This window comes from Mauremys reevesii, linkage group 1 (genome assembly GCF_016161935.1).
Source record: "Mauremys reevesii isolate NIE-2019 linkage group 1, ASM1616193v1, whole genome shotgun sequence".
Classification (NCBI taxonomy): Eukaryota; Metazoa; Chordata; order Testudines; family Geoemydidae; genus Mauremys; species Mauremys reevesii.
The window spans coordinates 322,472,138-322,499,430 of NC_052623.1; the positions used below are offsets into that span (position 1 = coordinate 322,472,138).

Sequence of the window (27,293 nt, forward strand, 5' to 3'; positions counted from 1 at the left end):
TAGACTTGCCCTCAGATTAAGCTGTCTACGGCTCTGGCCACACTAATTCCATATGAGAATTAATAAACCAGTAGGGTTCCACTTCTTTCTAGATGCTGAACACCTGCTGCAAGGTGCTGAGCACGCTCAGTCACCACTGAAGACACTAGGAGGGGAACAGCATCTCTTAGAATCAGGTCTGCAGAGTGCAGAGATTTCTTTTAGTGCAGCAGACTAATTTATCATCTTTTCTATTTGCATACTTTTGCAAAGTGGCTCGGAAATGCTTCTGAAGCCATTCAGAGGGCAGCAGTCACTGTAAATTTGCTGCCAAATGGCCTATAAAAAATAGAAATAAAATGGCTTTCCTGTAATTAAATTCTGCTTACAGGCATACTGGAGTGTCCTTCTGAAGATGCCAAGAAAAAAATTGGACAGCGGATGGCTGGTCACAAAAATAAATGTCTCTTTAAAAATCCCTGAAGTATTTTGCATATTTTATTTGTATGTTTTGAATGCCAAACCCTTGTTTCTGTCAGTAAATTCAGTCAGTGACCAATTTTCCACAAATATTTCACTGACCTAATGTTTTCTGGAAGAAAAGCAATTTATTGATCAGAGCATCACGCCTACAGCTCTAGATAATCTCATAATGTACACACCACCTTATAATAGAAACCAGGCCAGTGCAATGGATAGTGCATAGGGTTGGAGTGGTCAGGAGACCCTGGGGTCTATTTGTAGCTCTCTTACTGACTATGTGACCTTGGACAAGTTGCTTCACTTCACTGTGCCTCAATTTCTCCATCTGTAAAATAGGGGCAATAGTGCTTATGTATCTTTAGACAGCTTATTGAGCTCTGTGGGTGAAATGTGCTAGCTGGAGTAAGTGCGCAGCATTATTAATGATCTCTCCTCAGTTTCTTTCTATTCCAGAGGACAAATCTTATTTTTCCTGCATGAACTGCTAAATGAAGAGCAGTTAGGGCCCAATCCAGCTGCTACTGACGTCAATGACACAATTCCCATAGACTTCAACGATGCAGGATCTGCCCGTTAAAGATTAAAAACTCGGTTAAGGGGTGCGTTATGGCTCCTTTATGCCGGTGTAAAGGTTCTGTAAAGATGTCCTCAAGGCTACAGTAGGAATATAATCAGTGCAGAGGGAGCCTCTAATAGATGTAGGGCCCTCACACAACTCTGCATGAGCCCTGGGTAGAGGCGTGGTGGTTTGGGTATCCCTAAGCTATTCCTAGCTGCCAGAATGGTCCAAAAGGATTGTTATTATCTGGGCACCAGTTAAGGTAAACTTCAGGCTGCTCTAACCTGCATCAAGAGACAACCTGAGCTTTGGCTGCCTTTGGCAATGTTCCCTCTAATTTTTTCCACCCAAGTGTGGAATAAATTTTGTTATGTGCACCAAGGTAATGTGTGGATGTGCGCCACAAGTAGAAACAAAAAACCTAGATATAATATATATTTTTTAAAAGTTACCATAGGGATAATTACTCCAGCTAGGATAGGTTAGGCATTTTAGAACTCACTACTCAAAGAATTAAATTTAAGTGTAAGAGAGAAATAAAAAAAATATGAAATTCATAGACCAGTCAAAACACTGAAACAACACACTTGGAAAGCATAAAATGAGCGAGAATATATGTGCATTGCAGGACATATGAAGAAGTAACAACACCACAAGTATGTGTTGGGAGATGTGAGACACAATGTGTGCGTGATACAGAGACTGAGTGTGAGAGAGACACACAGAGACGATGACACAGAGACTGTGCGCGCGCTGGCTGCTGGGGAAGTTCTTGAGAGGTGCCATCTGCAGGGGTGGCTCCAGGCACCAGCACACCAAGCGCGTGCCTGGGGCGGCAAGCCATGGGGGGCGTCCTGCCGGTCACTGTGAGGACGGCAGTCAGGCTGCCTTTGGCGGCATGCCTGCGGGAGGTCCGCTGGTCCCGTAGCTTTGGCGGAAATTCGGCGGCGTGTACGCTGAAGACGCAGGACCGGCATACCTCCCACAGGCATGCTGCTGAAAGCTGTCTGACTGCCATACTTGGGGCAGCAAAATACATAGAGCCGCCTCTGGCCATCTGCTGTCTCTTTAAGGCACTAACTGAAAGCTCTCCTCCTCCTGAACCATGTCCCTCCTTCCCTGCTCTGTGGAGATGGGGTACATGGGCAGGGGAGGGAGAGAGAGAGAAATTGTGTGTGCTAGCCACTGGGGAAATCTCAGAAACCGTGCACGCTCTCATTAAGGCACTCACCAGGCTTGTTCAGACCTTAGAGCTGCTCCAAGTCCTGAGCCCTGTCCGCTCTCCCCTGCTCTATGGAGATGGGGTACAGTGGCTTGGGGAATGGGGACACCCTGACATCAGCCCCCCCGATCTGCACAGCTAGTAGGAGGGTCCCAGGAGCAGCTGCAGGAGCAACGTGGCAGCAAAGCAGCAGAGGGAGGGGGCAGCTGAGCACATGCTGCGGATGTACGTGGCTCTGCTAATCAAGTGTGCGGCCCTTGAATCTTTCCTGAGCAGCCGCCCAACTGCACAACTTAGAGGCAACACAGTATAGGGGCAGCATAAAGGTGGTATAAAGTCACTGGTCCCTGCACCAAACATTACCGGTGTAGGGATGAATTTTGCCCTTAGGTCATGAGATCTTGCAAATGTTAATTACAAGTGCACTGTGCTCAATAGTGTTTCCAGGATTGGCCCTCACTTCACACTTTGAAAAGCTAACAAGCAATGGATCTGATTCTGCAAGGACTTGAGTGGCTTCCATGAGGTGCTGAGCACCTGAAAATTCCAATAAAGCTAAAGAGATGCACAGTAAACTGTACGATTGGGCCCAACGACTCCTAGTGTGAAATAAACAGATCTCATCATTCTCAGTTATGAAACTGAATATAGGAGATGCACTTACACTGTGAAAAAAAATCAGCACAGCCAAATGTTAGTGTGTGTGCACACGCGCGCACACACACACAAAATACCATGGAAGCTTCTCTTTAATAGGCTGCCAGATGCCGAGTGCTGGCCTCCAGCTGGGAACAGGGGAGGGACAGGATCTAAAAATAGCACGAGATGCTTCTGCTACAGTTGTCTTTTCTGTTCCAAATTCTCATTTCCATTCTGTACAAGTGGGGGGGGGGGGGGGGGAGAGAGGGGAAAGAAAAAAAAGGGTTTCTGTGCTCCTTTAGGGTATGTCTACATTGCAATAAAACACCCTCATCTGGCCTGGGTTAGCAGATTTGGGCTCAGGCTGCAGGGCTATAAAATTGCAGACATTCTGGTTGCAGCCCAGGCTCTGAGACTTTCCCCTATCTAGAGTACCTAGACCTGGGCTCCAGTCCGAGCCCAAACATTTACACTGCAATTTTATAGCCTTGCAAGCCTAAATCAGCTGACCAGGACCAGCCATGGGTGTTTTACTGCAGTGTAGACATACCATTAAGCCAGGTCTGATCTTGCTCCCAGTGCATTAAATAGCAAACCTACCATTGACTTGAATGAGGCAGAATCAGGTCCTTAAAGAACGCCAGTAGACTGGTGTGGCAAATTGAAGACACTCCATCAGTTAGTGGGCAGATACAGAGGCTAATGTGATTCATAATTAAAGGGAAATTTTAAAATGTGGATGTTTTTCATGTTTCAAATCATGAAGTGTGAGACTGGTGTTACCGCAAGCCCTCTTATGGGACAGCCCATTGGTTGTTCTCCCTTTGCTCCAGGGAGGTAATAATTTACTATTGGCCCAAACTGCTAACTGCCCTGTCTTGAACCAGTCAGCTGTAAGTAACAAGTGAGCTCCGCCCACAGGCTCAGGAGAGTGGGAGGTGTGGCACACAGCATGGGCCACAATCTGACCCCTAAAAAGGATCCCGGTCTCAGTGGGCTCAATTGTGAGCTAGCCTATATATTCAGCAGCTTCCACACCACGAAGAAGGCTGGTGCAGCTTACTTCCCACACGTGCAATGGGGAAATATGATCTGAATTGTGACTCTGTGCCAGAGTCTATTCCCTGTTCTATTCGACACTGGTGAGGCCTCATCTGGAGTATTGTGTCCAGTTTTGGGGTCCACACTACAAGAAGGATGTGGAAAAATTGGAAAGAGTCCAGTGAAGGACAACAAAAATGATTAGGGGGCTGGAGCACATGACTTATGAGGAGAGGCTGAGGGAACTGGGATTGTTTAGTCTGCAGAAGAGAAGAATGAGGGGGGATTTGATAGATGCTTTCAACTACTTGAAAGGGGTTTCAAAGAGAATGAATCTAGACTGTTCTCAGTGGTACCAGATGACAGAACAAGGAGTAATGGTCTCAAGTTGCAGTGGGAGAAGTTTAGGTTGGATATTAGGAAAAGCTTTTTCACTAAGAAGGTGGTGAAGCACTGGAATGGGTTACCTAGGGAGGTGGTGGAATCTCCTTCCTTAGAGGTTTTTAAGGTCAGGCTTGACAAAGCCCTGGCTGGGATGATTTAGTTGGGAATTGGTCCTGCTTTGAGCAGGGGGTTGGACTAGATGATCTCCTGAGGTCCCTTACAACCCTGATATTCTATGATTCTAAGCAAGACCCAGTGAAACTAGAAAGATTTTAGTTTGGCTGAAAAATATTCCTTCTAACTGCTACCCACTGTATTGAATACATCCAGCAGAATGTGCCTACAAGGCTGATGAATATAGCAAAGCAGTGCATTTGTACTTACCAGGGAAGTCCTGATGTGCCACTGATTCCAGCTGAATGTGAACAGAATGCAGCAACACAGCAGATAGAGTGAAGAACCAGCTTTGAAGCAGACCCCGATTAAGTCCCTATTCCTGCAGTTTCTGTACAGGTAAAACTTCCTATTGCATCAAGTTTTAGCTAGATAAGGGGTTCAGAATAAGGTCCTAAATATGCAACTGGACTTTTATTACTTAAAAACTGCAAACCACCTTCTCAGCCATCAAGTCAGTAAAGTCAAATGTGCAAGGTGGAATGGGGACATCCACATCAAAATCATATTTAATAGATTTACTAAAACACAGGGGATGGCTAATTTACATCCTCTATCCAACTATATCTAGTTTAGTTTTTTTCTCATGTTGTGGTAAAGGTGGGTCATTTAGCTATAAAATACTACACATTAAAGATATTCAGAATAATGTTTATTTATATTCAGTGCTATAGTTCATTAAATACTGGTATCATATATCCATATCTGAGGTAATATAAATTAAAAATATATTTAAGATTTCAGTCCCATACTTGTGCTCTCTATTTTTTCTACCACCATACAGAATTTTGAAGCAAACAGTAGTTCATAATTTTGAATGCAGTTGTGAATATCATTTTAATATAGTCTTTTCTTGTGGGACTAGACTTTTGAGGAGAATGGTTATTGCACGATACATTTTTAGTAGATTTTTTTCTTCTATTAGAATTTTCTCATAAAATCTCACATGTCCAAGTTATAGGATGAATGGGCATGAGGATGTACTTTGGACCAAGGAAGACAAACTTTGAACCAGAATGACAGCACATGCTGCAGGATTATTGTCCACATACATTATGGCCCAGATCCAGAAAAGCCACTTAAGCATGTGCTCAACTTTAAGCATGTGTGTATTCTCAAGTGACTTCAGTGGGACTACTCATGTGCTTAGTTAAGCATGTGCTTAAGTGCTTTGCTGGATCAGAGCCTAGGAGAGACTGCAAACATAAATTAACAATCCTCTTTAACTCTGCATTGTTTGAAAACATTGCTGGTTTTACACTGCATCACCATTGTAGGATTTTTTCATATCAGTGAAGCACCTTTGAAAAGTTTCTAACTTGGTTCATAAATAGGCTATGCAAAAATAAGCTGCTAGAATGACCCTCTTCTCTCTATTTTGATAAAAGCAAAACCTGATTTGAAAAGCTATTAAAGTAATTTTTCAATGGTAAAATATATTTAAGAAAATAAACTTTTCATTTCATCATCTTCCATTGACATATAAGCTTGTTAAAGGGCAGGGCATACCTCTCACTCACAAATTCAACAGACTGAAGCATTTCAATCCTTTTTGCACTATATGCTGGTGTTAGTAAGCCCTTATCCTAAACCTCCATCAAGCCCAACACAAGTGAGCCAAAGAAACAAAAAAAAATGTTTCTTGCATGTCTTTTTCATAAAGTCCATGGAGAAAAATATATTTTCCTTATTATTAAACTCTTATATAACTCCTGCCATTAAAATAGAAGATACACCTCATCAATATCTATTTAACTTTAATTAGCCATTGTAAATACAAAGGATATAAGTGCTCTGTAAAAACCACTGTGATATGCCATCAAACTCTTTTAGTGTTTCAAAAGTTGTATTGATCCATTTTTTTTGATGAAGCTACAGCTAACTTTTTGTGCTTGGGTGCTCTTGGAGGTAAAGGTGTACTTTCATCCGATTTTTTTTTTATTATTCTATTTTGCAAACTAGTGACAGTGGTGATGATGCTATCCTGAAAAATCAATTTGTGGTATTACCAAAGCTTATGGTCTGTATTAAAACTCTCCATGCTCATGCAGTGAATTGCATTGTTGAGGGTTCCATTACAGTGGTACTGGACCTAATCATTAGGTTATATCCATGCAGCACTATATCTTTAGTACTCCACAGAACTCACTATTGCCCTTGGTTCTTCAAATGTTGCCATCATTATGTGCTTTGGGGTAGGTATGGAGAGTATTTCCCCTGCATCGGTTGGTGAATGAATACTGTTGTCTGTAAGGTTGGAAACCTCTTCCTCGTGATCTTCATACAGTGTATTGACGTTCAGCAGAGGGTGAGTAGGATTACGATTCAGTGCAGCTGTTGGTTCTAGTTTGACATGGCTCGGGGTTGTATTTGTTGCAGCAGCAGTAGTTGTTGCTATATGATTGTGATTACAGGAGAGGTAAGTCCCAGCAGCAGGGGCAGTTCTGCATGTCTCAGATGAGTATGGAATCTCTTTCTCATGATGTGGGATGACTGAAAGAAAACAGAACACAGAGTAAATCACTGGCTAGTCTATTTCCCCCCATTAATCCGCCACATAGCTGTATCCTGATCCCACAGAAGTCAATGGGAGTTTTGCCACTAATTTCAGTAGGAGAAGAACTGGGCCCAATACACAGGTTTTAATTGGACTGTGAGAAATCTAAGACTACTTCTTCATGACAGCTTTGACTTTTGAAAATTCTAGTCCTAGATGCACATTACAGTGTGACTAACAAGTTTTGTAAATATCACTTAAAGCTACATTTCTAAGCATCCCCTATGTGAAATCATCCTCATTACGCACACCATAAGCCGCTATTCTAAATGAAATAGCTCAACAATGTGTAATCAATAAATGTTTCTTTCCAGAACTTGCTCACTCAAAAGCATTCTTGGGTGGGGTTTAAGGTGGGCATAAAAGCAGCTGTTGTAATTATTTTGTACTCACAACTTAAAATATCCAAACACTTGTTTAAATAAAGATAATTGAGACCAGAAACCCCCAGTAGCTTCAAGGAGTTGGAGTCAGAACAGGCTACTGGATTAAGAATGCTGTAGGTAGTCCTGCACACATATATTGGGGAGTTTGAGGACTCCAAAAAGGAGCATAAGGATTTGGAAATGACAAATTTTTAGATCTCAAATCACGTTTCTGCTGGGCAGGGAGGACACAGTAGCTGTCTGTCTGCTGAGGTCCAGAAGGGGGGGGGGTGTTCTTCGCTTATAAGGAACTTAGAGCCATATCTTTAACACAAAGTTTTCCATAACTCCAACTGCATATGTCATCTTTTATATCGGTCACTTAGAGTAATAAACAAGTAGATCCATCACCATAGCATCTCAGCTCCTCACGATCACTTGAAATATTTGTCTTCACAATACCCCTCTGAGCATAGGTGCTGACTTATTTTTCCCCAGGGGTGCTTCACCCCCGCTCTGCCCCAAGGCCCCGCCCACAATCTACCCCTTCCCCTAAGGCTCTGCCCCTGCTCTGCCCCCTCCCACTTGCTGCTCTCCACCCTCCCCACAATGCCTCCCCCATCCCCCAGACAGCTGATCGGTAGCACAGCGAATAGCTGTGGCTGGTGAGCAGTCACAGAGTCGGCCCCTATGCTTCTGAGGTAGGGAAGTACTATTATCCGCATCATACAGGTGGGGAACTGTGACTTGTCCAAGAACACACAGAAGTCTGTGGCCAAGCTGAGAAATGAACCTGAGTTCCAAGAGGTGCCTTTCACACAGACCAGCCTTCCTTAAAGCCAAGTAAGACAAAGGGAAATTTAAATTTATATTAAGGATTACAACTCAACAATAATCTGAGTTTTGGAATCCTCAAGATTCAGGGCATAAGCCAGCCTCTAACAAAAGGGGAGTAGGAAGACTATTCCGTAACTGCCTTCTGCACAGTTTCGTGCACCTTCCTCAGCAGCTGGCACTGGCTCATCATACACAGGATACTGGATTAGATGGAACACTGGTTTGATCTAGCATGGCAGTTCCTGAGTTACTGGAAAATGAGTGACGTAACTTACAATGAAGTAGAACTGAGAGATAGGAAAGGGTGGGGTATCCTGGGAGCCAACTCTTACCTCTTTTCCTGGCAAAAGTGGTGACATTTTGCATAAGGCCAAATTCAAAATTACGTGTAAAAATCAATTAATACTACCAAAAAAAAATCTGCAAAGCAGAAGGACATGTTGCATAGCTCTGCGCCTTGCCACAGCTCTACTACTCCTTATCACAGACCTATATCGAGAAATTCTATCTAACCCATTTAAGAAGCCTACTTGCCCTTATATTATCAGCTGCTTAGAAATTTAACAAGATAGAGCAAACAGATCAGGTCATCTTTGAGTTCAACCTACAGCAGACAGCTACTCCAAATTCTGGCCTGTTCAGTTTATCACTGTTGAGATGGTACTGCAATGACATACTGTACCTTTGAGAGAAGAGGTGACATGAACTACGACATTTTCCTCTTGGTTTAAAAATCCACCCTCTTGGCTTTTGGATGTAGGCATTGAGGCAATGGCTTGAATCTCTGGCTTGGGTTTTTTACTGCTAAGTATATATGGGTGAACGTCCAGTGAAAAGTGCCGTATATGTTTTTTCTCATTGCCTGTGCTGGAGATGGTGTTTGACTCAGTTTTATGAGATGATGATTGCTGTGAGGTTTTTGAAGTGGAATCTATCAGAGGAGCGATAAGGCTATCAGTTGCTGTTTTCCTGCGCACTGGCTTCGGCTTTTCAGGTTTGTGATTTTCAACCTTCATAATAGCTAACTGCTCTTTGAATGGCTGCGGAAGTGGATTGCTACTTGGGATCCATTTCATCTTCTTCCTAGGTCTCTTAATGACGAGCTGTTCACTGGCATCAATGTCTGCTGGATCGACACTGGGGTCTATTGTCTGAATCCCTGAATCGCGCATCGTTGGTGTGACATCATGATTAGACTGGGCCAGCGCTGCCAGCAACTGGCGCACCACATTATCATACATCAGATCACTTTCATTTGTTATAAAATCCAAGCGGTTCAGGGATTTTATATGGTCCCGATTTTCATTGCAAAACATAGCTAAAATATTGATGTCACAAAACTGAGACTTTTGCCACTGTTTCTTGGTCTTTATTCCAACCTTGTTCAGTTTATCAAATATGAAATTAGACTTGCGGAATATGAAAAGGTGAACTAAGTTGATGAGAATGATCAAGTTCATAAAGCAGAGGAGGACAATGTCTACTCCAGCAATTATCCGTTGCAGCTGGACAGCTGGCAGCTTGCAGTTCACCCTGATGTGTAATTTGGAGCTGCTCGTTTTGTCAGGAGGCTCTCCTAGTGCACACGTAAACTCATTTTGCTTCTGCGTAGCATAGTAGGTGGATAAATATGTAATTGGTATAATGCTTAAAAATATGATAAATAAATGTCTTGCAAGATAAAGTTTAGCTAAAAAGTTACTTCGCCCTCTTCTTTCCAGGTATTTTTCAAACAAATTCTGCTCAGGGCTTTTTTCCTTTTCTGCATTCTCAATTATTTCTCTTTTCTCCCGCTCTGTGATCCCAGGGCCTTTGGATTGTATTTGTTTCTCTATTTTTGGTGCACGCCCTTCTGCTGCACGGTGGTAGCAGTTATCAATCTCCTGAAGCAAAAAATTAAGCTCAGAAGTCAGTCTGGTGGAGGCCAGAAACTCCCAGCCAAGAGCTGGAATGTACATTATGCCAGCAAAAGCCAGCAGTGCATAAGGAAGGAACTTATGCTCAAACAAGGAGGGCCAATGGCTGGCATCAACTCCTGGCAAGGCATCTATTAGTTCTGTCCAACAATATCCTCTGGCATACAAGGCTTGGTCACGGGTGAAGTTGTGGGGTGTGTAACAGTATATTGGCTCCTCTGTATAACAGAGAGAAAAGTCACTGCTGTGCATTTAACTTACAAAAGGAGCTCTGTAAAATAAATATTTCAAATGATATCAATGTTCTTTTACTGTTTCTTTACACGGCCATCAAGTCCACAAAGATTTAATATTAGTTACAACCCGTACTGCCCATACCCCGGGCAAAACTATCTGCTTGAAGAGCTTTAATAAACCTCAACTAGAAATGTTAAAAAAAAAAAAAAAGTTTTACAAATTGCATTGGCTACCACTTCCAATGTAGAACTCCACGCTGAACTCTGGACAGCTAATGAACAGGATATCCTTAACCACTGTACAGCAGCTGAGACTGTTATATCAAAATGACATGTCTTCCCTATAGAAATAAGCATAATATATGACTCACCTTAGTGAAATATTTTTTCATTAATAAAGCCAAATTAGTTGTAGTTGAAGTCAATGAATCTAATCCTGTGAAAACTCTCAGTAACAAGGACTATTGTACTGAACATGACAGAGAAAATTTAAACTTAATATCATCTAGATACTGGGTCTACTTCATCTCAAATGTCTCTTTGATTTCAATGGCGATATGCCAACAGAGACTCTGTCCAATTAACAGTCTATTTAGCACTGTAAATATTTAGTTTTACCTTCAGATATTTACTGTTAAAGATTTCTCAAGACTAGCAATAAAATATTCTATAAAGTCTAGTGAAAGTTGGACTATTGTTAGTTACTCACAATGACACAATAATGACCTTGACCTAGACATGCTCTTAGAGAAGAAAGCATGTACTATATCCATGTCAGCTCAATGATATGTCTCTAGAGAGTACTGGATATGGAGTAAATTTTTATAGTGTTCTGACAGGCATTACAAGAAGCAGTTGCTAAATCAGACCCATGTTAAGTAAATATTTTTCTTCTTGAACACAGAATGTGCCAAAAACACCAAGCTTGTGTCCATTATGAACACACAACCTGGGCTCTGGGAGCAACAGGATTAAAGGGTTTTTAAGGGTCAGTTAAGGTTGCTGGATCTTTAAAAATTGTAACATTCCTTGAGAGTTGTTTCATTTGGTATCAATGACTAACAATTTCATCTACGGTGTTTAAACCCTTCCCCATAAATCACATGTGAAAGAAGCTCTAATCTTTGCTGCAGCAGTAGGCAAAAAAAAAAAAAAAAAAAAAAAAAGACCCCCCACCTGCCAAATTTACTGAGCCTTGCAAGGGAAACTGAACAGTTCTCTTGTACTGTGGAAGTATCCAAAGGCATACGCACATACTGGGTCTTCATGTAATCAAATCAGTGTAAGTTTCAGGGTTAGTTTTTAGGTGTTTTGTCAGGGGCGGTTTGTGGGTTTGTTTGGTTTTTTTTGAAGCAATGTACTGCAATAAGGATTAGTTTCTAAAGTACAACTAATCTGGGTGGAACAGTTACAATAAATGCTACTAAACAACAATACAAAGTCAATTCATTTGATAAACCTAATGAATTAGAATTAAGTACCTTTACAACAGAAAGTAAAACAATACCTCAAATTGATTCAGTTCCAACCTTTCAGAGAGGGCAGTTTAAGAAGAGTATGTTAATGTTACTCAACTTCTCATTTAGACTCATTTTTAGGTGTATTTCCAGAGTCTCTTTACTCAAGTATCTTTTCTGGTTGTATGAGCCCCAAATTCCAGCAATTAGAAAAAAATCCCAGCTGTATCATCTACCACCTGCTTCTACTAGGAAAATGCTCATTGGCTCTCTGGTTTTCGGCAATCATATCGCATCCCATTACTGATCACGGGAAATGTGTGCCGAGAAATTCCAACTCCTACCATCAGAGGGTTGGTTACTGTTACTACCTTACTGTTAAGGTTTCCCTAGAGATTCAGTAGGTTCCTATGGAAGAAAAGTTTCAGTTAAAAAAAGTAGCACAGACACTGAATGCAGTTTCTTATATCCAGAAAGATATTAAAAGATCTTCCATGCGCTCAGCCACACCTGTCAGCTCCAAATTAAGTTTCCTGTGGAAAAGTATGTGACCATTTCTCCAAGGTCACAGTACGTACTGTACCAGAAACATGCAATCAAGACTGTATACAATTGCTCACACAAATCAATTGCATTTATTCCGGATCCATGCACCAGCTGGTGCTGCAAAATAAATCAAGAACACTGGTTTTTTGTTTTTGTTTTTCCATTGAGGCCCCACAATTAAGATAACTATTGCAATATTTCAACACAGAATTGCAATGCAATAAAAACAAACAAACAATCTCAATGAAAGGTCATATACTTCGCATTGTTATTGATGTGCATGCACCATGGATTGGGCACATATTTCAAACTTGGCACAAGGCGTGGTGTACTCTGGTATAATCACTGAAATATACTAACTGTCCAACTATGTAGCACATAAGAGAGAATGTAGAGAAAAAGAGAGGGAGACTGACTGGAATGACATTTCTATGTATTTCAAGAGTCATGACAGATCAATATCTAATTGGGCTCAACCCAATCTAATTGGGCTCTCTGGAGTCTTTCTATTAACTTCAGTGGGCACTGGTGCAGGTGTGAAGTACTCTACGGGAGCAAATCTCTATAGATTATGTACAGGAGTTCTTACTCCATAACCATTTCATTCTCATTGGTCAGAGATAAAAATCTGGTTCAAACATCATAGTGCAACTCTTCAAACAGTCTCATTTACTAGAGATAACTTCAAATATGAGTTTCTCCTGTCGAGCAAAGAAAGTCAAAGTTCTCCTGTGGAAGTTTGCTAGTTCTTCCACTGTTAAATGCCTGTTTTTCAGCTGCTCTCACTGTATGGTGTGAAGTGGGTGTTTTGTAGTTCATTACAGTTATTGAGTACACTGTACTATTTTTAACTGGTGTTTTGTTTATTTATGTTATTTATTTAGGCTATTGTATTGTTTTACATATTTATTATTTTGACAGGCTTGCTATGAATAGTGATGTAGTGTTTAAATAATGAGGCACACCACACACTCATGGAGAAATCTAGGCTCCACTGAAGTCAGTGGGAATTTTGCCATTGACTGCAATGGAGCCAGCATTTCATCCTCTCTCAGTACATTTTTAGCGAGGAATTAGCTATGTATACAACCTACTGAATGCAATGTTCTTACAAATGTGTTTCTAAAATGTAAGAGCCAAACTCACCCCTCTTTTAGTGTACAATTTAACAACATAGTTACACACATTCATGAAAGTCCATGGGACTACTCACATGCATGAAAGCCTTGATGAATCAGGGCCAGGGGGCCTAAATCTGCAACGTGCTGAAGTCAGAGAGAGCTGAAGACACTCAGCACCTCCACAGATTGCTTAGCACCTTGCAGAATCAAGCCCTTCTTAGGCAATGCTACAGAAATATTCCACAATACAATTCCATTAGGCTTCAGGGAACACTGTGAAGATCCAGTGCTTTAAACAGACATTAGTCACAATCCAGATTTACACATATGCATTTGGTACCACTGAAACACAGGCTTCTGCTACATAAGCCAGATGAGAAGCTTCATGAGCTCAGCTAGTACAGAACACTATCATACATTGACAGGTCTATCATAATGCAGTACAATACCATGCCCCACACACAGTGCATCCACAATATATCACAGTATCGACATACATGCAATCAAACAGCCACAGGCATGCATCATCCACACTAGGTACATAACTCAGAAATAAATGTGCAATAAAGCATGTAACCAAAGTATTTTATTTTAAGAAAAGTAACTAATTGTGTTTTTTTTTAAGTAATGTTTAAAGGAAAATGGCTCTGGATCCTCTTCTCTCTGGAAAAAAAAATCATGTTACCCAGGTTAAAAAGTTCAGTCTAACGAAAAATTATATTACCTAACCAGATCTGCCTTCCCTGTCAATATTTTACAGGGAAATTATGTATAACTCTATGACTTCTGATATTATTTAAACAATTACTGGGTGAAATCCAGGTTTCATTGAAGTAAACAGCAAAACTTCCACTGACTTCACTGGGGCCATGAGCTCTACAGCAATATTTAAAGGACAGTTATGAAAGAATAAGCTCCACATAGGGACCAATTCCTGCAACAACTTACACACATAAGTCTTATTACATATGTAGTCTTAATTAACTCAGTGGGTAAGATTAAGCACATGCATAAGTGTTTGTAGGATCAGGCCCTAAGCTAGTTCTACAAATTCTAAGTATTATTACTATTAATAAAATAAAAAGAGAATAACTTTACCTTTATTTAGGAGTACTGTCCTTCACTTCAGAATGTAGGCTCCATGCCTGATGATTCAGTTTGTCTTCCTGAGGCACAATTTTCCCCACGATGAGAAAGCCTAAGTACAGACATTTATTCTCCTTTTTTCTAGATCCAGTTGGCCTGTTTAAAAAGAAAAATAATTGAAAAAATAAAATCAAGAAAAGGGACTACCACCCTATTGCTCATAATGTCCCAGATTCTATACACCTTACCTATAACTGTGTATGATGAACATAAGCAGTCTTTATGTTTAATAGCCAATGGGCTACCCACACAGATAGGTACAACTGAAGGTAAATAAGGGTGGCAGAAACAGGACCAATATTTATAATTGTGGGTATCTTCTCATGAAGTGTCGATTCTCTATTTACATACATTTCAAGTCCTACAGCATAGTCCTACATTATCACCACATAATTAACATACACACAAAGTTATTTGGGAGAGTATTTGCTACAAAATATTAACTACACATAACAGACATTACCTTTTCTAAAATTAACTACACAACACATGCTAAAATTCACTTACCAGGGAATGAGGCGTAAAGGCCTCAACAGTGCCTTGTAATGCCTCCCCCAAGGGAAGAGAAATATTTTTATCTAAGTCCTCATTGAAACGCGGAGGCCCAGAGTGAGAGAATTAGTTCAGAAATAGCAACTGTTGCGGTAGGGGGTGTCAAATTCCTAGTTGAAAGCCCCTAGACTGCTTCCTATGGGGAGACATTTTTTCAATTATGAGCTATCATCCAATATGCGATGACCATGTTGCAAGATGATAATATCATTGTACAGAGATGTTCCATAGTGATGTACTGCTGCATCCCGCTTCAACCGTTTCCTCCTGTGCTATACAGAACTCTGCGAGGAAAAACAGACATCTGGAGGAAAGTGACATGGCTTACCCTCATAACCATATGTGTTTCTATACTGTAATCTTGATTTCCATGATGTAAAGCTTTAAGGGATAGTATCAAGTCAGTTAGAAGGGAAGTTTAGGTTTTGGAGAATGACCAAAATGTAATCAGTGAAATTCATCCTATACACAGGGTCCCAAAGAGAGACCCGTGCACTTTTTACTTTTCAATTCAGCCCTAATTTGAGGAATTAAATGGTAGACAGGCCTTCTGCCTGGAGGTGAATTTCACTCAAAGTGAATAAAGAAATATTCCCTGAAACAAACAAAAAAAAATCAATTAAAATAATTTTTAGCAATTTAAAAGTTCCTCTCCAGTGATCAAAAGCCCAAAACAACCATATAAACACTCAGGTCCAGATCCCTAAAAACTATTTATGCATTTAGCTCCCACTGAAATCCGTGTTGTGAAGACCAAGACTGTAAGAGAGTTCAAAAAAGAACTAGATAAGTTCATGGAGGATAGGTCCATCAATGGCTATTAGCCAGGATGGGCAGGGATGGTGTCCCTAGCCTCTGTTTGCCAGAAGCTGGGAATGGGTGACAAGGGATAGATCACTTGGTGATTACCTGCTCTGTTCATTCCCTCTGGGGCACCTGGAATTGGCCACTGTCGGAAGACAGGATACTGGGCTAGATGGACCTTTGGTTTGACCCAGTATGGCCGTTCTTATGTAGATACATTAATAATCATCACCACAGAAATACCTATAAGTAACCTGTGCTTGTGCATGAAATGCCAAAGTGAAATGAACTCTGACCATAAAGTAAAACTGGTTATATACAACCTGGTCTAATTGCACAGTCTAAGCAGGTCAAGTGCAAAAAATAAACAGCATAAATGGTGGAAATATCATATTTGTTATATTCATATTTATAATGATCAGAAGTGTAAAAGTTGGCTTGTATCAGATGCTTTTTTGCCCAGGTATAACTCAAAAATAGTTTCAGTATAAAAAAGAAAGAAACAAACACGTCAAAAAATGAGCCCATAAGGTAGTTAAATATTTGTAATCTCTTCTAGTAGGTTGTTGGGGTTTTTTGGGAAGGGGAGATGGAAGACCCTGGACTATTGTCCTTTAGAAAACAAGCTGCCCTGTATGTAAAAAAAACTGGTTTTTGCAAAATGTCAGTGCAGAGCCATAAGAATGTCATCACATAAAATCACAATCCCACTGTAGATGCCTCTTGCCCTCCTGAACTGGTCCACCCACTCCACCAGCTATATGTATTGGAAAGAGGACATGCTTTCCCTCCAAACTGTCTTCCTCAAGCCCCTGGAGCCTGCAAATGGTGAGCTCCCCACAACCCCTAAATGGATCCCACTCCTTCGCTAAATAAAATAATCACAAGTAATGACTTAAACATGTCTTTTGATGGCTCTGCACGGACAGTGCCCTAGGAATAGTGATTGGGCTCCAACCCTCAGGACCATAACATTGACTGGGACTTCTCAGAGGAATGGCCGAAATGCTGCTCTCTCAGCTTCCTAAAGTCTGTGTGATGGCCACCGGGACTGTAAGAAAAGCTGCTACCATAGTGCTATTGGAGCATTGTGCTTCCAAATTCAAATACAAGCGCATAAATATGGGCCTGATCCAAAATCCAGTCAGCCAATGGAAAGACTGCCTCCGAGGCCTTTGCATCAGGCCCTGTCTGATGCAAAAGAAATCTCCAAGGGAATCATATCAGTCTACTAAATAATATGCCACCAACAATAACATTTATACATATTTGACTTTTAACTCATGCACCACACAGATCTTAATGCTGACAATTCAATGGTGAGGCTGATTCTTTCTGAAGCCTTTTTCAGCCCCCAAAACATACGGGCTGAGATTTTCCCAGGATATCTGGATGCCGGTCTCCTTAAAGTTAATGGTAAATAAGGCTTCCAAAGCCCTCAGGTGGCTTTAAAATCCATGTCTATGAACTTCCCGGAACTTCAGTCATACCCCCAATATTATTTAACCACATGTTTTCCTCTTGAATAAGACTGAGTAAGGCAGCATCTAACAAAACAGATAACTTAGGTCACTGTGAATTCCTTCAGGTGTCTGTAAGTGCATGTTAAACTTCACCTCATTCACACTTCAGTCCTCAACTGCATGCATCTGACACACACAGAGATCCCATGAGAATAACAGGATGCTCATGTCTCCATGCATTTTCTGAGAACTAGAAGCCAGGACAGGTAACTGCACGTCGCTTCCATAAATATTGTATGTGATCTTTACACTATTCCTCTGAATTGTTTTTTGATTGCAGAAAACAACTCTACTGGATAACTATGCCTTGCCTCTTGAGTTAAGCTCATGACAGGCAGGGGGTGCACAAGGGGGTAGAAAGCAGGGGCATGGACATCCTTGCCCCAATAATTGGCAGAGGCCCTGGGGCTGTGGCAGCGAGAGCGAGCTCCTCTGGCCCTGGCACAGAAATGCCCTTCCAAAAGCGATCAAATTTAAGTTTCTGCGCATGCCCCTGAGGACAGGCCAGCTTGCGTCTATCCTTTACTTGTAAGGCCCTGCCAAATTCACGGCCACAAAAAACACGTCACAAACCGTGAAATCAGATCTCCTCTGTGAAATCTAGCTATTGGAGGGGCAGGACTGGGGACACCCCAGCTGGAGGCTCCTACTGTTCACTGGGCTCCAGCTGCTAGTCCTGGCGGGGCTGGGGAGAGACAGGGCTTCCTCTTCCCCTGCAGGGCTGCTCCTGAGGGGGAGCTCAGACCCAACTCTGGGTATCTTCCCCGACTACAGGAAGCTCCATGGCTGCTGCCAGCTCTGAAGGCTCCCAGCAGCATGGGGGAGATCAGACCCACCTCCACCTCCCTGAATCTCCCCTGGCTGCGGGAAGTTCTGTGGCTGCTGCCTTCGGAGCCTAGCTCTGAAGGCAGTGCAGAAGTGAGGGTGGCAATCCCACAACACTCCTACATCAGCTTTGTGACCCCCTGTGATGCACTTTTGGGTGGGACCCCCACGGTTACAACAGTGTGAAATTTCAGACGTAAACCTCTAAAAACGTGAAATTGACCAATTTAAAAACCCTCTGGCCATGAAATTGATCAAAATGGACCATGAATTTGGTAGGGTCCTATTTATTTGGGAACTATCTTTAACCTTTAGGTGAAATTCCCCCCAGTGCAGAAAGCCTACAAAAGACTCTATGTCCCATTTATATCCCGGATACTACAAAACATGTAAGCATGTGCTTAAGCCCATTGCTACTCCTCTTATCCTATTTGCTGAATCAGGGCCTAAGGGTCTGTAATAAGTAGAACTTAAGTGGGCCCAAAAGACTTGTGGGACAAATTTCTGCCCTTAATTATGCCTTCATGTAACCAAGACAGAATCTGGCCCTGTACTCTTAGCAGTAATAGTTTTTTGCACTTTACTGCTATATGCTGCTCTAGGTGCAACCAGAGAGAATTTAGAAAATAAACACTTAAAATTAAAAGCCACTTTATACATACGTCAGATGACTTGAGTATGTGTAACATACGCTGCCCACATCTTGAAACAATATTAGTAAGAGAGGTTGATCAGAGATACCAAAAAAGAGAACCTCATTGTGTATTAAATAAATCCTCAACAAACGTGATTTAAAATGAAATGCATCAAGAGACATTGAACTCATGTAGAAACCGTACTACACAGTGAAATAAGCATCATTTATGCAGAAATGATTACATATCAGGAATTAAAACATAAAACTTGAACTGACTCATCAGTCATTTAACTTACTGTCTCCTTCCATTACTTCCTCATGAGAATTTTCTAGCAGAAGGGTGGTAGAGGGCTGAGCTAGGTAACTGCTAAGAGATATAGAAATACAGTATTTGTGAGCAATGTTTGGTATTTGAAGGCATCAATTTATAAATTTAATAAGAAGGCCAACAGCAGAGCTTGGCTTTTTGACCAAACCATAAATCAACTGGCTGCCAATGTTCTGCTTTATTAGAAGTATTTAACAGCTTTTGAGGGGAAAAATGAACATGTGATAGTTGACTGTGATATGAAAATTATCATTCACTGTGACGGGAAAACACTGGGTAGTGTACATTATAAGGAAATGAATGTGATTTGGCAATTCTTGGACTCCATCATTAACCCTAAAGCTTTCTTTGATCATTCAGAAATCAAACATTTCAATACCTTGATATTTAAAATGGAACATAACACATGCAACAATGCATTCATTCCTTTGGAGCCTACGCTTCAGCTCCTTACTCAGAAAATCTCCCACAGACATCAATGAGAGCATTGTCTGAGTAAGCAGCACAGCACCAGACCTGACCTGTTCAATGGAGAATTTTTCTTTATAATAAGGAAAATAAAACAATACACACAAACTAAGCAGTTAAAAGCAAGGACCAAATTCCTCCTAATCTAAAGTAGGCTGAAGAACTTAGTGTCTGGGAGGATGAGGCAACAACACCACAAGTATCCTCACTCTAACTTCAGAATCACTGTCCTGACAATCATATTGCAGCTACCCACAGAACAAACAACTTCAGCACCTGCCAATGAAGAAAAGTATTCTGCACAGATTATCCTCTGGGCATGTACATTTCTACCTCGGATGACCTATTTGTGGTGAGCTTCAGGTCCGTGGGTTTCATGGCTAAAGACAGGAGGAACTGAAGGGAGAGTTAAAACAGCACTGAACACAAAATGATGCACTTCAAAGTCAGATTTAATGCTGTATGTGTAATTCAAGCTTCCAACACTTTGATTCTAGACATTGTAAAAGGGACCTATATACGGAAATGTGCCTGTAGCACATCCAAACATTTGGGACTCTTTAGATCTAGATCAAAACTTCACAGTTCTGACCTGTCTCTAGAATGGGAGAAACAGAACATCAAATCCAAAACAACTGCTGAACTTTGGGGTAGAGTGGATTTGGTTTGATTCTGGATTAGAACTGCATGTCTGCTCTGTGGTTACTGTACTAATGTGTAACTAAATGAAATTTTGTAGTGGCTTATCATTTCTTTACATATTCTTCCAAGAAGGATGCAAAAGATAGGAGCAATAAAATTCTGGTTCAGTAAGAAAAATTGAAAAACCCCTAGTAATATGAACATACTAATCCAGTAAGCTCTGACATTTCTAATATGGAAGGCCACCAATAAATAATGTATAAATTGCACAAGTGACACCATAAAATTATAGTATCAGAGGGGTAGCCGTGTTAGTCTGGTTCTGTAGAAGCAGCAAAGAATCCTGTGGCACCTTATAGACTAACAGAAGTTTTGCAGCATGAGCTTTCGTGGGTGAATACCCACTTCTTCGGATGCAAGCAGTGGAAATTTCCAGGGACAGGTGTGTATATATAAGCAAGCAAGAAGCAAGCTAGAGATAATGAGGTTAGATCAATCAGGGAGGATGGGGCCCTGTTCCAGCAGCTGAGGTGTGAAAGCCAAGGGAGGAGAAACTGGTTCTGTAATTGGCAAGCCATTTGTTTAGTCCTAAACTGATGGTGTTAAATTTGCAGATGAATTGGAGCTCAGCAGTTTCTCTTTGAAGTCTGGTCCTAAAGTTTTTTTGTTGTAAGATGGCCACCTTAACATCTGCTATTGTGTGGCCAGGGAGGTTGAAGTGTTCTCCTACAGGTTTTTGTATATTGCCATTCCTAATGTCTGATTTGTGTCCATTTATCCTTTTCCTTAGAGACTGTCCAGTTTGGCCGATGTACATAGCAGAGGGGCATTGCTGGCATATATTACATTGGTGGACGTGCAGGTGAATGAACCGCTTGCTTCTAGGCTGTCTGGCACCTTGTATAGTCATTTTCACCGATACAAAGTGGGGGTACATTTCCTCCATTCACACACCAGTGGTAGTGTTCTAAACAAGAGTGGTGTACTGAACACTGTATTGAAATTGTAAGCTATCACTTGAAATGCTCTGGGGTTTTCCTGGTCCTGCTTGCAGGCTAGCAGGATCTGTACAGAAGCATGCGATTCTGAACCTAGCACCAACTGGTTTGCAGGCAGCCAGCCCAGTGTAAAGAGGGCTGAGTTGTCTCTCTCTGTTTTCGGATTCTTGTGTGTTATTCTGAATTTTAGGAAATAAAAGTAGTGTTACACTGCCACCCTGCAGCAAGAGTATTTATGTTTTTATCTCTCTCTCTCTGTGTATGCCATGAACATATAAAAAGGTGCCAGACAACAAACAATCAGGGCTGTGTATGAAACGTTACGGAATGAAAAACGGAAGGGTTTCTGACCCTTTGAAGGGTCATGAACAGACATGTACCATGCAAGGAGATGTATATGAAGTTGACTGTGCACTGGAGACTGGTGTATTAAACTCTCTTATTAACATGACTAGGGACATCTTTGGTATTTTGACAGAAATACAAATACCTTTGAAAATAAAGGAAAGAGTTCAAATATGCACAGATGGTAGCTTTCATCTTAAATTAAAAATATATATCATCCTTTTGTTGTCCTTAAGTTTCAGACAATAATTCCTGAAGGAAAACACTGAATAAAAACAAGTAAATTCCTCTGGGCCTACCAGCTCTGTGCATTTGGACTTGTTATCCTCTGTGTACTACCTTCAACACCACTGGAGCCAACTCCTTGAGACTTGGCTATTGTATGAATCCTTGTAAACAAGGCTTTAAGCCCTGAAATTTTAGAAAACAAGTCTTGAGTTCAACTTAAATTCAGATCCGAACCCATTCAGTCAAAGAATTATAGGCCAATCCTGCTCCCATTAAAGGCAAAATGCCCGCTGATTTCCAATGGGAGCAGAATCAGCATGTGAGATGCAATTTTTCTAGGGCTGGGGTATAGGGGTCAGAGATGGGGAGAGGGCTCATGCCAATCCCTTGGACTCTCAAGCTCCCAGATTTTTTTGCTAGCATAATAGCCGAGTATCTTTCTTAGAGGCCTTCATACCCTCACTGTGGTTATCGTGTGCCAACTATAAACATGCTATGTATAGCTGTTGACTCGCCCTCTGGGGAGCTTGCTTTCTAGGAATCATGCTATTTTATTTCAAAAAAACTGGCAAGTTCAGTAACAACTCTGTAAAATGGACTGTATGTGAGCAAGTGTCCACAGGTCTCTCCTGAGAGATGTCCTGAAGATCATAAGTAAAGGGTGAATTTCACCTCTTTGCAGAGGGTCAGCACAAGAACCATGGTATGCCCCATGTAAGCCTTAACTTATGCCCTCAGAGTGAAATCCTGGCCCCAATGAAGTCAATAGAAAAACTACCATTGACTTCAATGTGGTCAGGATTTCACTCTCAAAATCGTATTGGGCTTACAGGGTACAGAGGCCTCATGGTGTCCCTCTGCACAGGGGTGAATTTCACCCAAAATGCATTCCCATCTAGTAGTGAAGTTTGGGGAGGAAATTATTTTCTCTCTCAATAGATTTTGTTTACATTACAGTTTCTTACATCTGGCAAACATAGACTGTCATCTCAGTTTATCTTTGACACAAAGTCAGGAATAAAAGTTCATAAAGAGTGACAGCAAAGGTACCTCTGATGGAAGGAAGGCTCTTCCATATTTAAAACAACACGTAAAATATGAAGCTCACTTACACTGTGGTCTTATTCATGGAGTTAACATAAGACTTAGTTCAGTGCCTAGTGAACTACTAAATCCTTCTTTATGTGTTAATATAATTATTAAAACAGTAAATAATATTCTTAATTTCTCAGTGGTGATGTAAAGATAAAAGCACTCAGGTACCAGGGCAATCAGTGTGGAATAAACTGCCTAGATAAACAAAGAGAAAGTTATGTTAACTTAAACAAGCATTTGGCTTATGAAATAAATACAGTATTAACATCATAAACTAACTCTCTCTTTACTTTTCCCATCAGGGAAGTACAGTACACGTTAACTCATGCTACAGAGATAATGAACTTTAAGACCGGAGATGAATTATTGCCTTTTAAATAATTCTGTCATGACATTTTTTGTTTGTCTTGTTATCTAAATTATAATTGTGCTTGTCTATATTCACTTTCTAGGCCAACGAGGCATGGGCTGATGCTGGGAAACTCAAGTTTTCTCCTGGTGTACTCCCTTTTCCAAGTCACTTGTATAGCACAAGCAAGCTGTCCAGTCAAGTGAATGCTACTCCACATGCTCCACTGGATTTCACAGACACTGTTGACTCCTATTTACTCCTTGCTTGGTCCTGCATGCATAAGTACTGGAGTAGAGAAGGGATATGAGGGGTTCAGCTGCACACCATATACTAGTCATACAGACCCTTCCTACACTAAGAAAGATATTTTGCAAGAAACCATTGCTCTGAGCTCACCTCACCATACTTGTATAACACCCTTAATTACATACACTGCACTCAAGTGTTTTACAAGTACTGGTTGCATAAGCCTGGATAGATCTGCCCATAAGTTTCTTTTTATTTAGGAAGATTACATTGGCTTTAAGTGGCTTTCCATGGATATTACTATTTACAGGAATTAGGATTCATAAGAAGTATCAGTTCTTATTGTTTATTCTGACACAATAACTTCTGAATTCAAGGCACAAAGCAGCATTTGGGAAGCTGCCATGGTATTTGCGATAAAGATACAATAACAAAAATCATCGCATTTTTGCCAGCAGAGTTTGCTTTTTCTATATCTACTATCTAATTTGCCAGAAGGAAGGGCCGGTGCAAGGATATTTTGCACCCTAGGCGAAACTTCCACCTTGCACCCCCCCCACCCCCAGAGCACCGCTTATTATAAACTTCCAAAAATGAATACTGCATAATGTGGCATTAGAATTAGTACACATTCGGCTGGAAAATTTATTAATGTCATTATTTAGTCTACATATTTAATGAAAATAAATGAATAACCTGACAGGATGTGGGGCTGGCTGGCTTTGGGCACGGGGGTGCGGCAGGGGTTGGATGGAGACAGGGGAGTGTGGGGCTGGCTGGCTTTGGGCAGGGGTGTGTGGCAGGGGCTGGATGCAGGCAAGGGGTGTGGGGCTGGCTTGGAGGGCAGGGGGGAACCACCCCCCAGCACTCACCGGCGGCGTGGCTGGGGTTGGGTCTCTGCACTTCCCCCCACCGGTGAGTGCAGGCCCGGCCCTGCTGCAGAGCTCACGGGAGTAGGGGCGGGGCAGGGCTGAGCAGGGGTGGGGGCCCTGGGGAAGAGTCGGAGCAGCGCAGCGCCCCGGCGGCCGGAGGAGGAAATGACATCACTTCCCAGCCGGCCGGAGCTGATCAAAGCCGCAGTGTCCCCTCACACAGCGGCGGGAAGAGGGTTACATGTTTAGCCAGCGCTGAGTGAGCATCCCAGACATTTTGGGCACCGCTTTTTGGCGCCCTCAAATCTTGGCGCCCTAGGCGGCCACCTAGTTTGCCTAGTGGTTGCACCGGCCCAGCCAGAAGGTATGGAGAAGCATTCAAAGCAAAGAGCATAGCTAGACTTTGGAAACTATAGCGACAGTGCATGGGTAAAACATAATACAAGCATCAGGAAGCAGGGTATGTGCTAATAAATACACTTAGCAATAAGGCATGTATTCAGCAGGACTAACATCATTAGTAAACACAATGTACAATCTCTCTGAACAAGTGTAATTTCACTAAGAAGTCTGAGTAAATAGAGCCTTGGTAATAAAAGAGCTAGGGTCTAATCCTGCTCCTATTAAAATTAATGGGAGTTTTGCTACTGATTTCAATGGGAGCAGGACTGAGTCCTTAGTAATTAGAAGCTCTGATTCTGAGTTGTTAGCTCCCAAAGAGAAGACCATTTTATTACACCATGTCCAGGATGAGCTTACATTATAGTTTTATGTTAAACAGGATGTGGGGCTAAACAACCAGTGGGGCCCCTGGATGATCAAGATACAAAGGGAGCGCTTAAAGACGATAACGTCATTGCGGAGAAACTAAATGGATTCTTTGCTTCAGTCTTCACGGCTGAGGATGTTAGGGAGATTCCCAACCCTGAGCTGGCTTTTGTAGGTGACAAATCTGAGGAACTGTCACAGATTAAAGTGTCACTAGAGGAGGTTTTGGAATTAATTGATAAACTCAACATTAACAAGTCACCAAGACCAGATGGCATTCACCCAAGAGTTCTGAAAGAACTCAAATGTGAAGTTGTGGAACTATTAACTAAGATTTGTAACCTGTCCTTTCAATCGGCTTCGGTACCCAATGACTGGAAGTTAGCTAATGTAACGCCAATATTTAAAAAGCGCTCTAGGGTGATCCCGACAATTACAGACCGGTAAGTCTAACATCAGTACCGGGCAAATTAGTCGAAACAATAGTTAAGAATAAAATTGTCAGACATATAGAAAAACAAACTGTTGAGCAATAGTCAACATGGTTTCTGTAAAGGTAAATCGTGTCTTACTAATCTATTAGAGTTCTTTGAAGGGGTCAACAAACATGTGGACAAGGGGGATCCAGTGGACATAGTATACTTAGATTTCCAGAAAGTCTTTGACAAGGTCCCTCACCAAAGGCTGTTATGTAAATTAAGCTGTCATGGGATAAAAGGGAAGGTCCTTTCATGGATTGAGAACTGGTTAAAAGACAGGGAACAAAGGGGAGGAATTAATGGTAAATTCTCAGAATGGAGAGGGGTAACTAGTGGTGTTCCCCAAGGGTCAGTCCTAGGACCAATCCTATTCAATTTATTCATAAATGATCTGGAGAAAGGGGTAGACAGTGAGGTGGCAAAGTTTGCAGCTGATACTAAACTGCTCAAGATAGTTAAGATCAAAGCAGATTGTGAAGAACTTCAAAAAGATCTCACAAAACTAAGTGATTGGGCAACAAAATGGCAAATGAAATTTAATGTGGATAAATGTAAAGTAATGCACATTAGAAAAAATAACCCCAACTATACATACAATATGATGGGGGCTAATTTAGCTACAACAAGTCAGGAAAAAGATCTTGGAGTCATCGTGTTCTCTGAAGATGTCCACGCAGTGTGCAGAGACAGTCAAAAAAGCAAACAGGATGTTAGGAATCATTAAAAAGGGGATAGAGAATAAGACTGAGAATATATTATTGCCCTTATATAAATCCATGGTATGCCCACATCTCGAATACTGTGTACAGATGTGGTCTCCTCACCTCAAAAAAGATATACTGGCACTAGAAAAGGTTCAGAAAAGGGCAACTAAAATGATTAGGGGTTTGGAGAGGGTCCCATATGAGGAAAGATTAAAGAGGCTAGAACTCTTCAATTTAGAAAAGAGGAGACTAAGGGGGGATATGATAGAGGTATATAAAATCATGAGTGATATGGAGAAAGTGGATAAGGAAAAGTTATTTACTTATTCCCACAATACAAGAACTGTTGGTCATCAAGTGAAATTAATAGGCAGCAGGTTTAAAACAAATAAAAGGAAGTTCTTCACGCAGCGCACTGTCAACTTGTGGAACTCCTTACCTGAGGAGGTTGTGAAGGCTAGGACTACAACAGCGTTTAAAAGAGAACTGGATAAATTCATGGTGGTTAAGTCCATAAATGGCTATTAGCCAGGATGGGTAAGGAATGGTGTCCCTAGCCTCTGTTTATCAGAGGATGGAGATGGATGGCAGGAGAGAGATCACTTGATCATTGCCTGTTAGGTTCACTCCCTCTGGGGCACCTGGCCTTGGCCACTGTCGGTAGACAGATACTGGGCTAGATGGACCTTTGGTCTGACCCTGTACGGCCGTTCTTATGTTATGTTCTTATTACCCACTCAATTATTTTTTTTTCCATCCAGAGTG

At 41.4% G+C, this 27,293-nt stretch overlaps 1 protein-coding gene across 29 annotated transcripts in view; it reads right to left on the reverse strand.

Moving 5' to 3' along the window:
• Nucleotides 1-6,223: 6,223 nt before the first annotated feature.
• The window catches only part of PANX2 (pannexin 2), a 51,680-nt gene continuing 30,610 nt past the window's right edge, over nucleotides 6,224-27,293 (reverse strand). For 5 of the 29 annotated variants that reach the window (XM_039512385.1, XM_039512177.1, XM_039512160.1 and 2 more), the window contains 2 exons: nucleotides 8,923-10,374; nucleotides 6,224-6,974 (listed from right to left, as the gene is read on the reverse strand). In XM_039512385.1, the coding sequence (XP_039368319.1) occupies nucleotides 6,610-6,974; nucleotides 8,923-10,198 (1,641 nt within the window). In that variant the 5' untranslated portion in view covers nucleotides 10,199-10,374 and the 3' untranslated portion in view covers nucleotides 6,224-6,609. Of the gene's footprint in view, nucleotides 6,975-8,922; nucleotides 10,428-10,763; nucleotides 11,068-14,614; nucleotides 14,759-15,169; nucleotides 15,499-19,299; nucleotides 19,371-23,124; nucleotides 23,157-26,967; nucleotides 27,015-27,293 lie in introns of those variants that run through there. The other 24 variants (XM_039512247.1, XM_039512237.1, XM_039512274.1 and 21 more) reach the window with 11 other exon arrangements.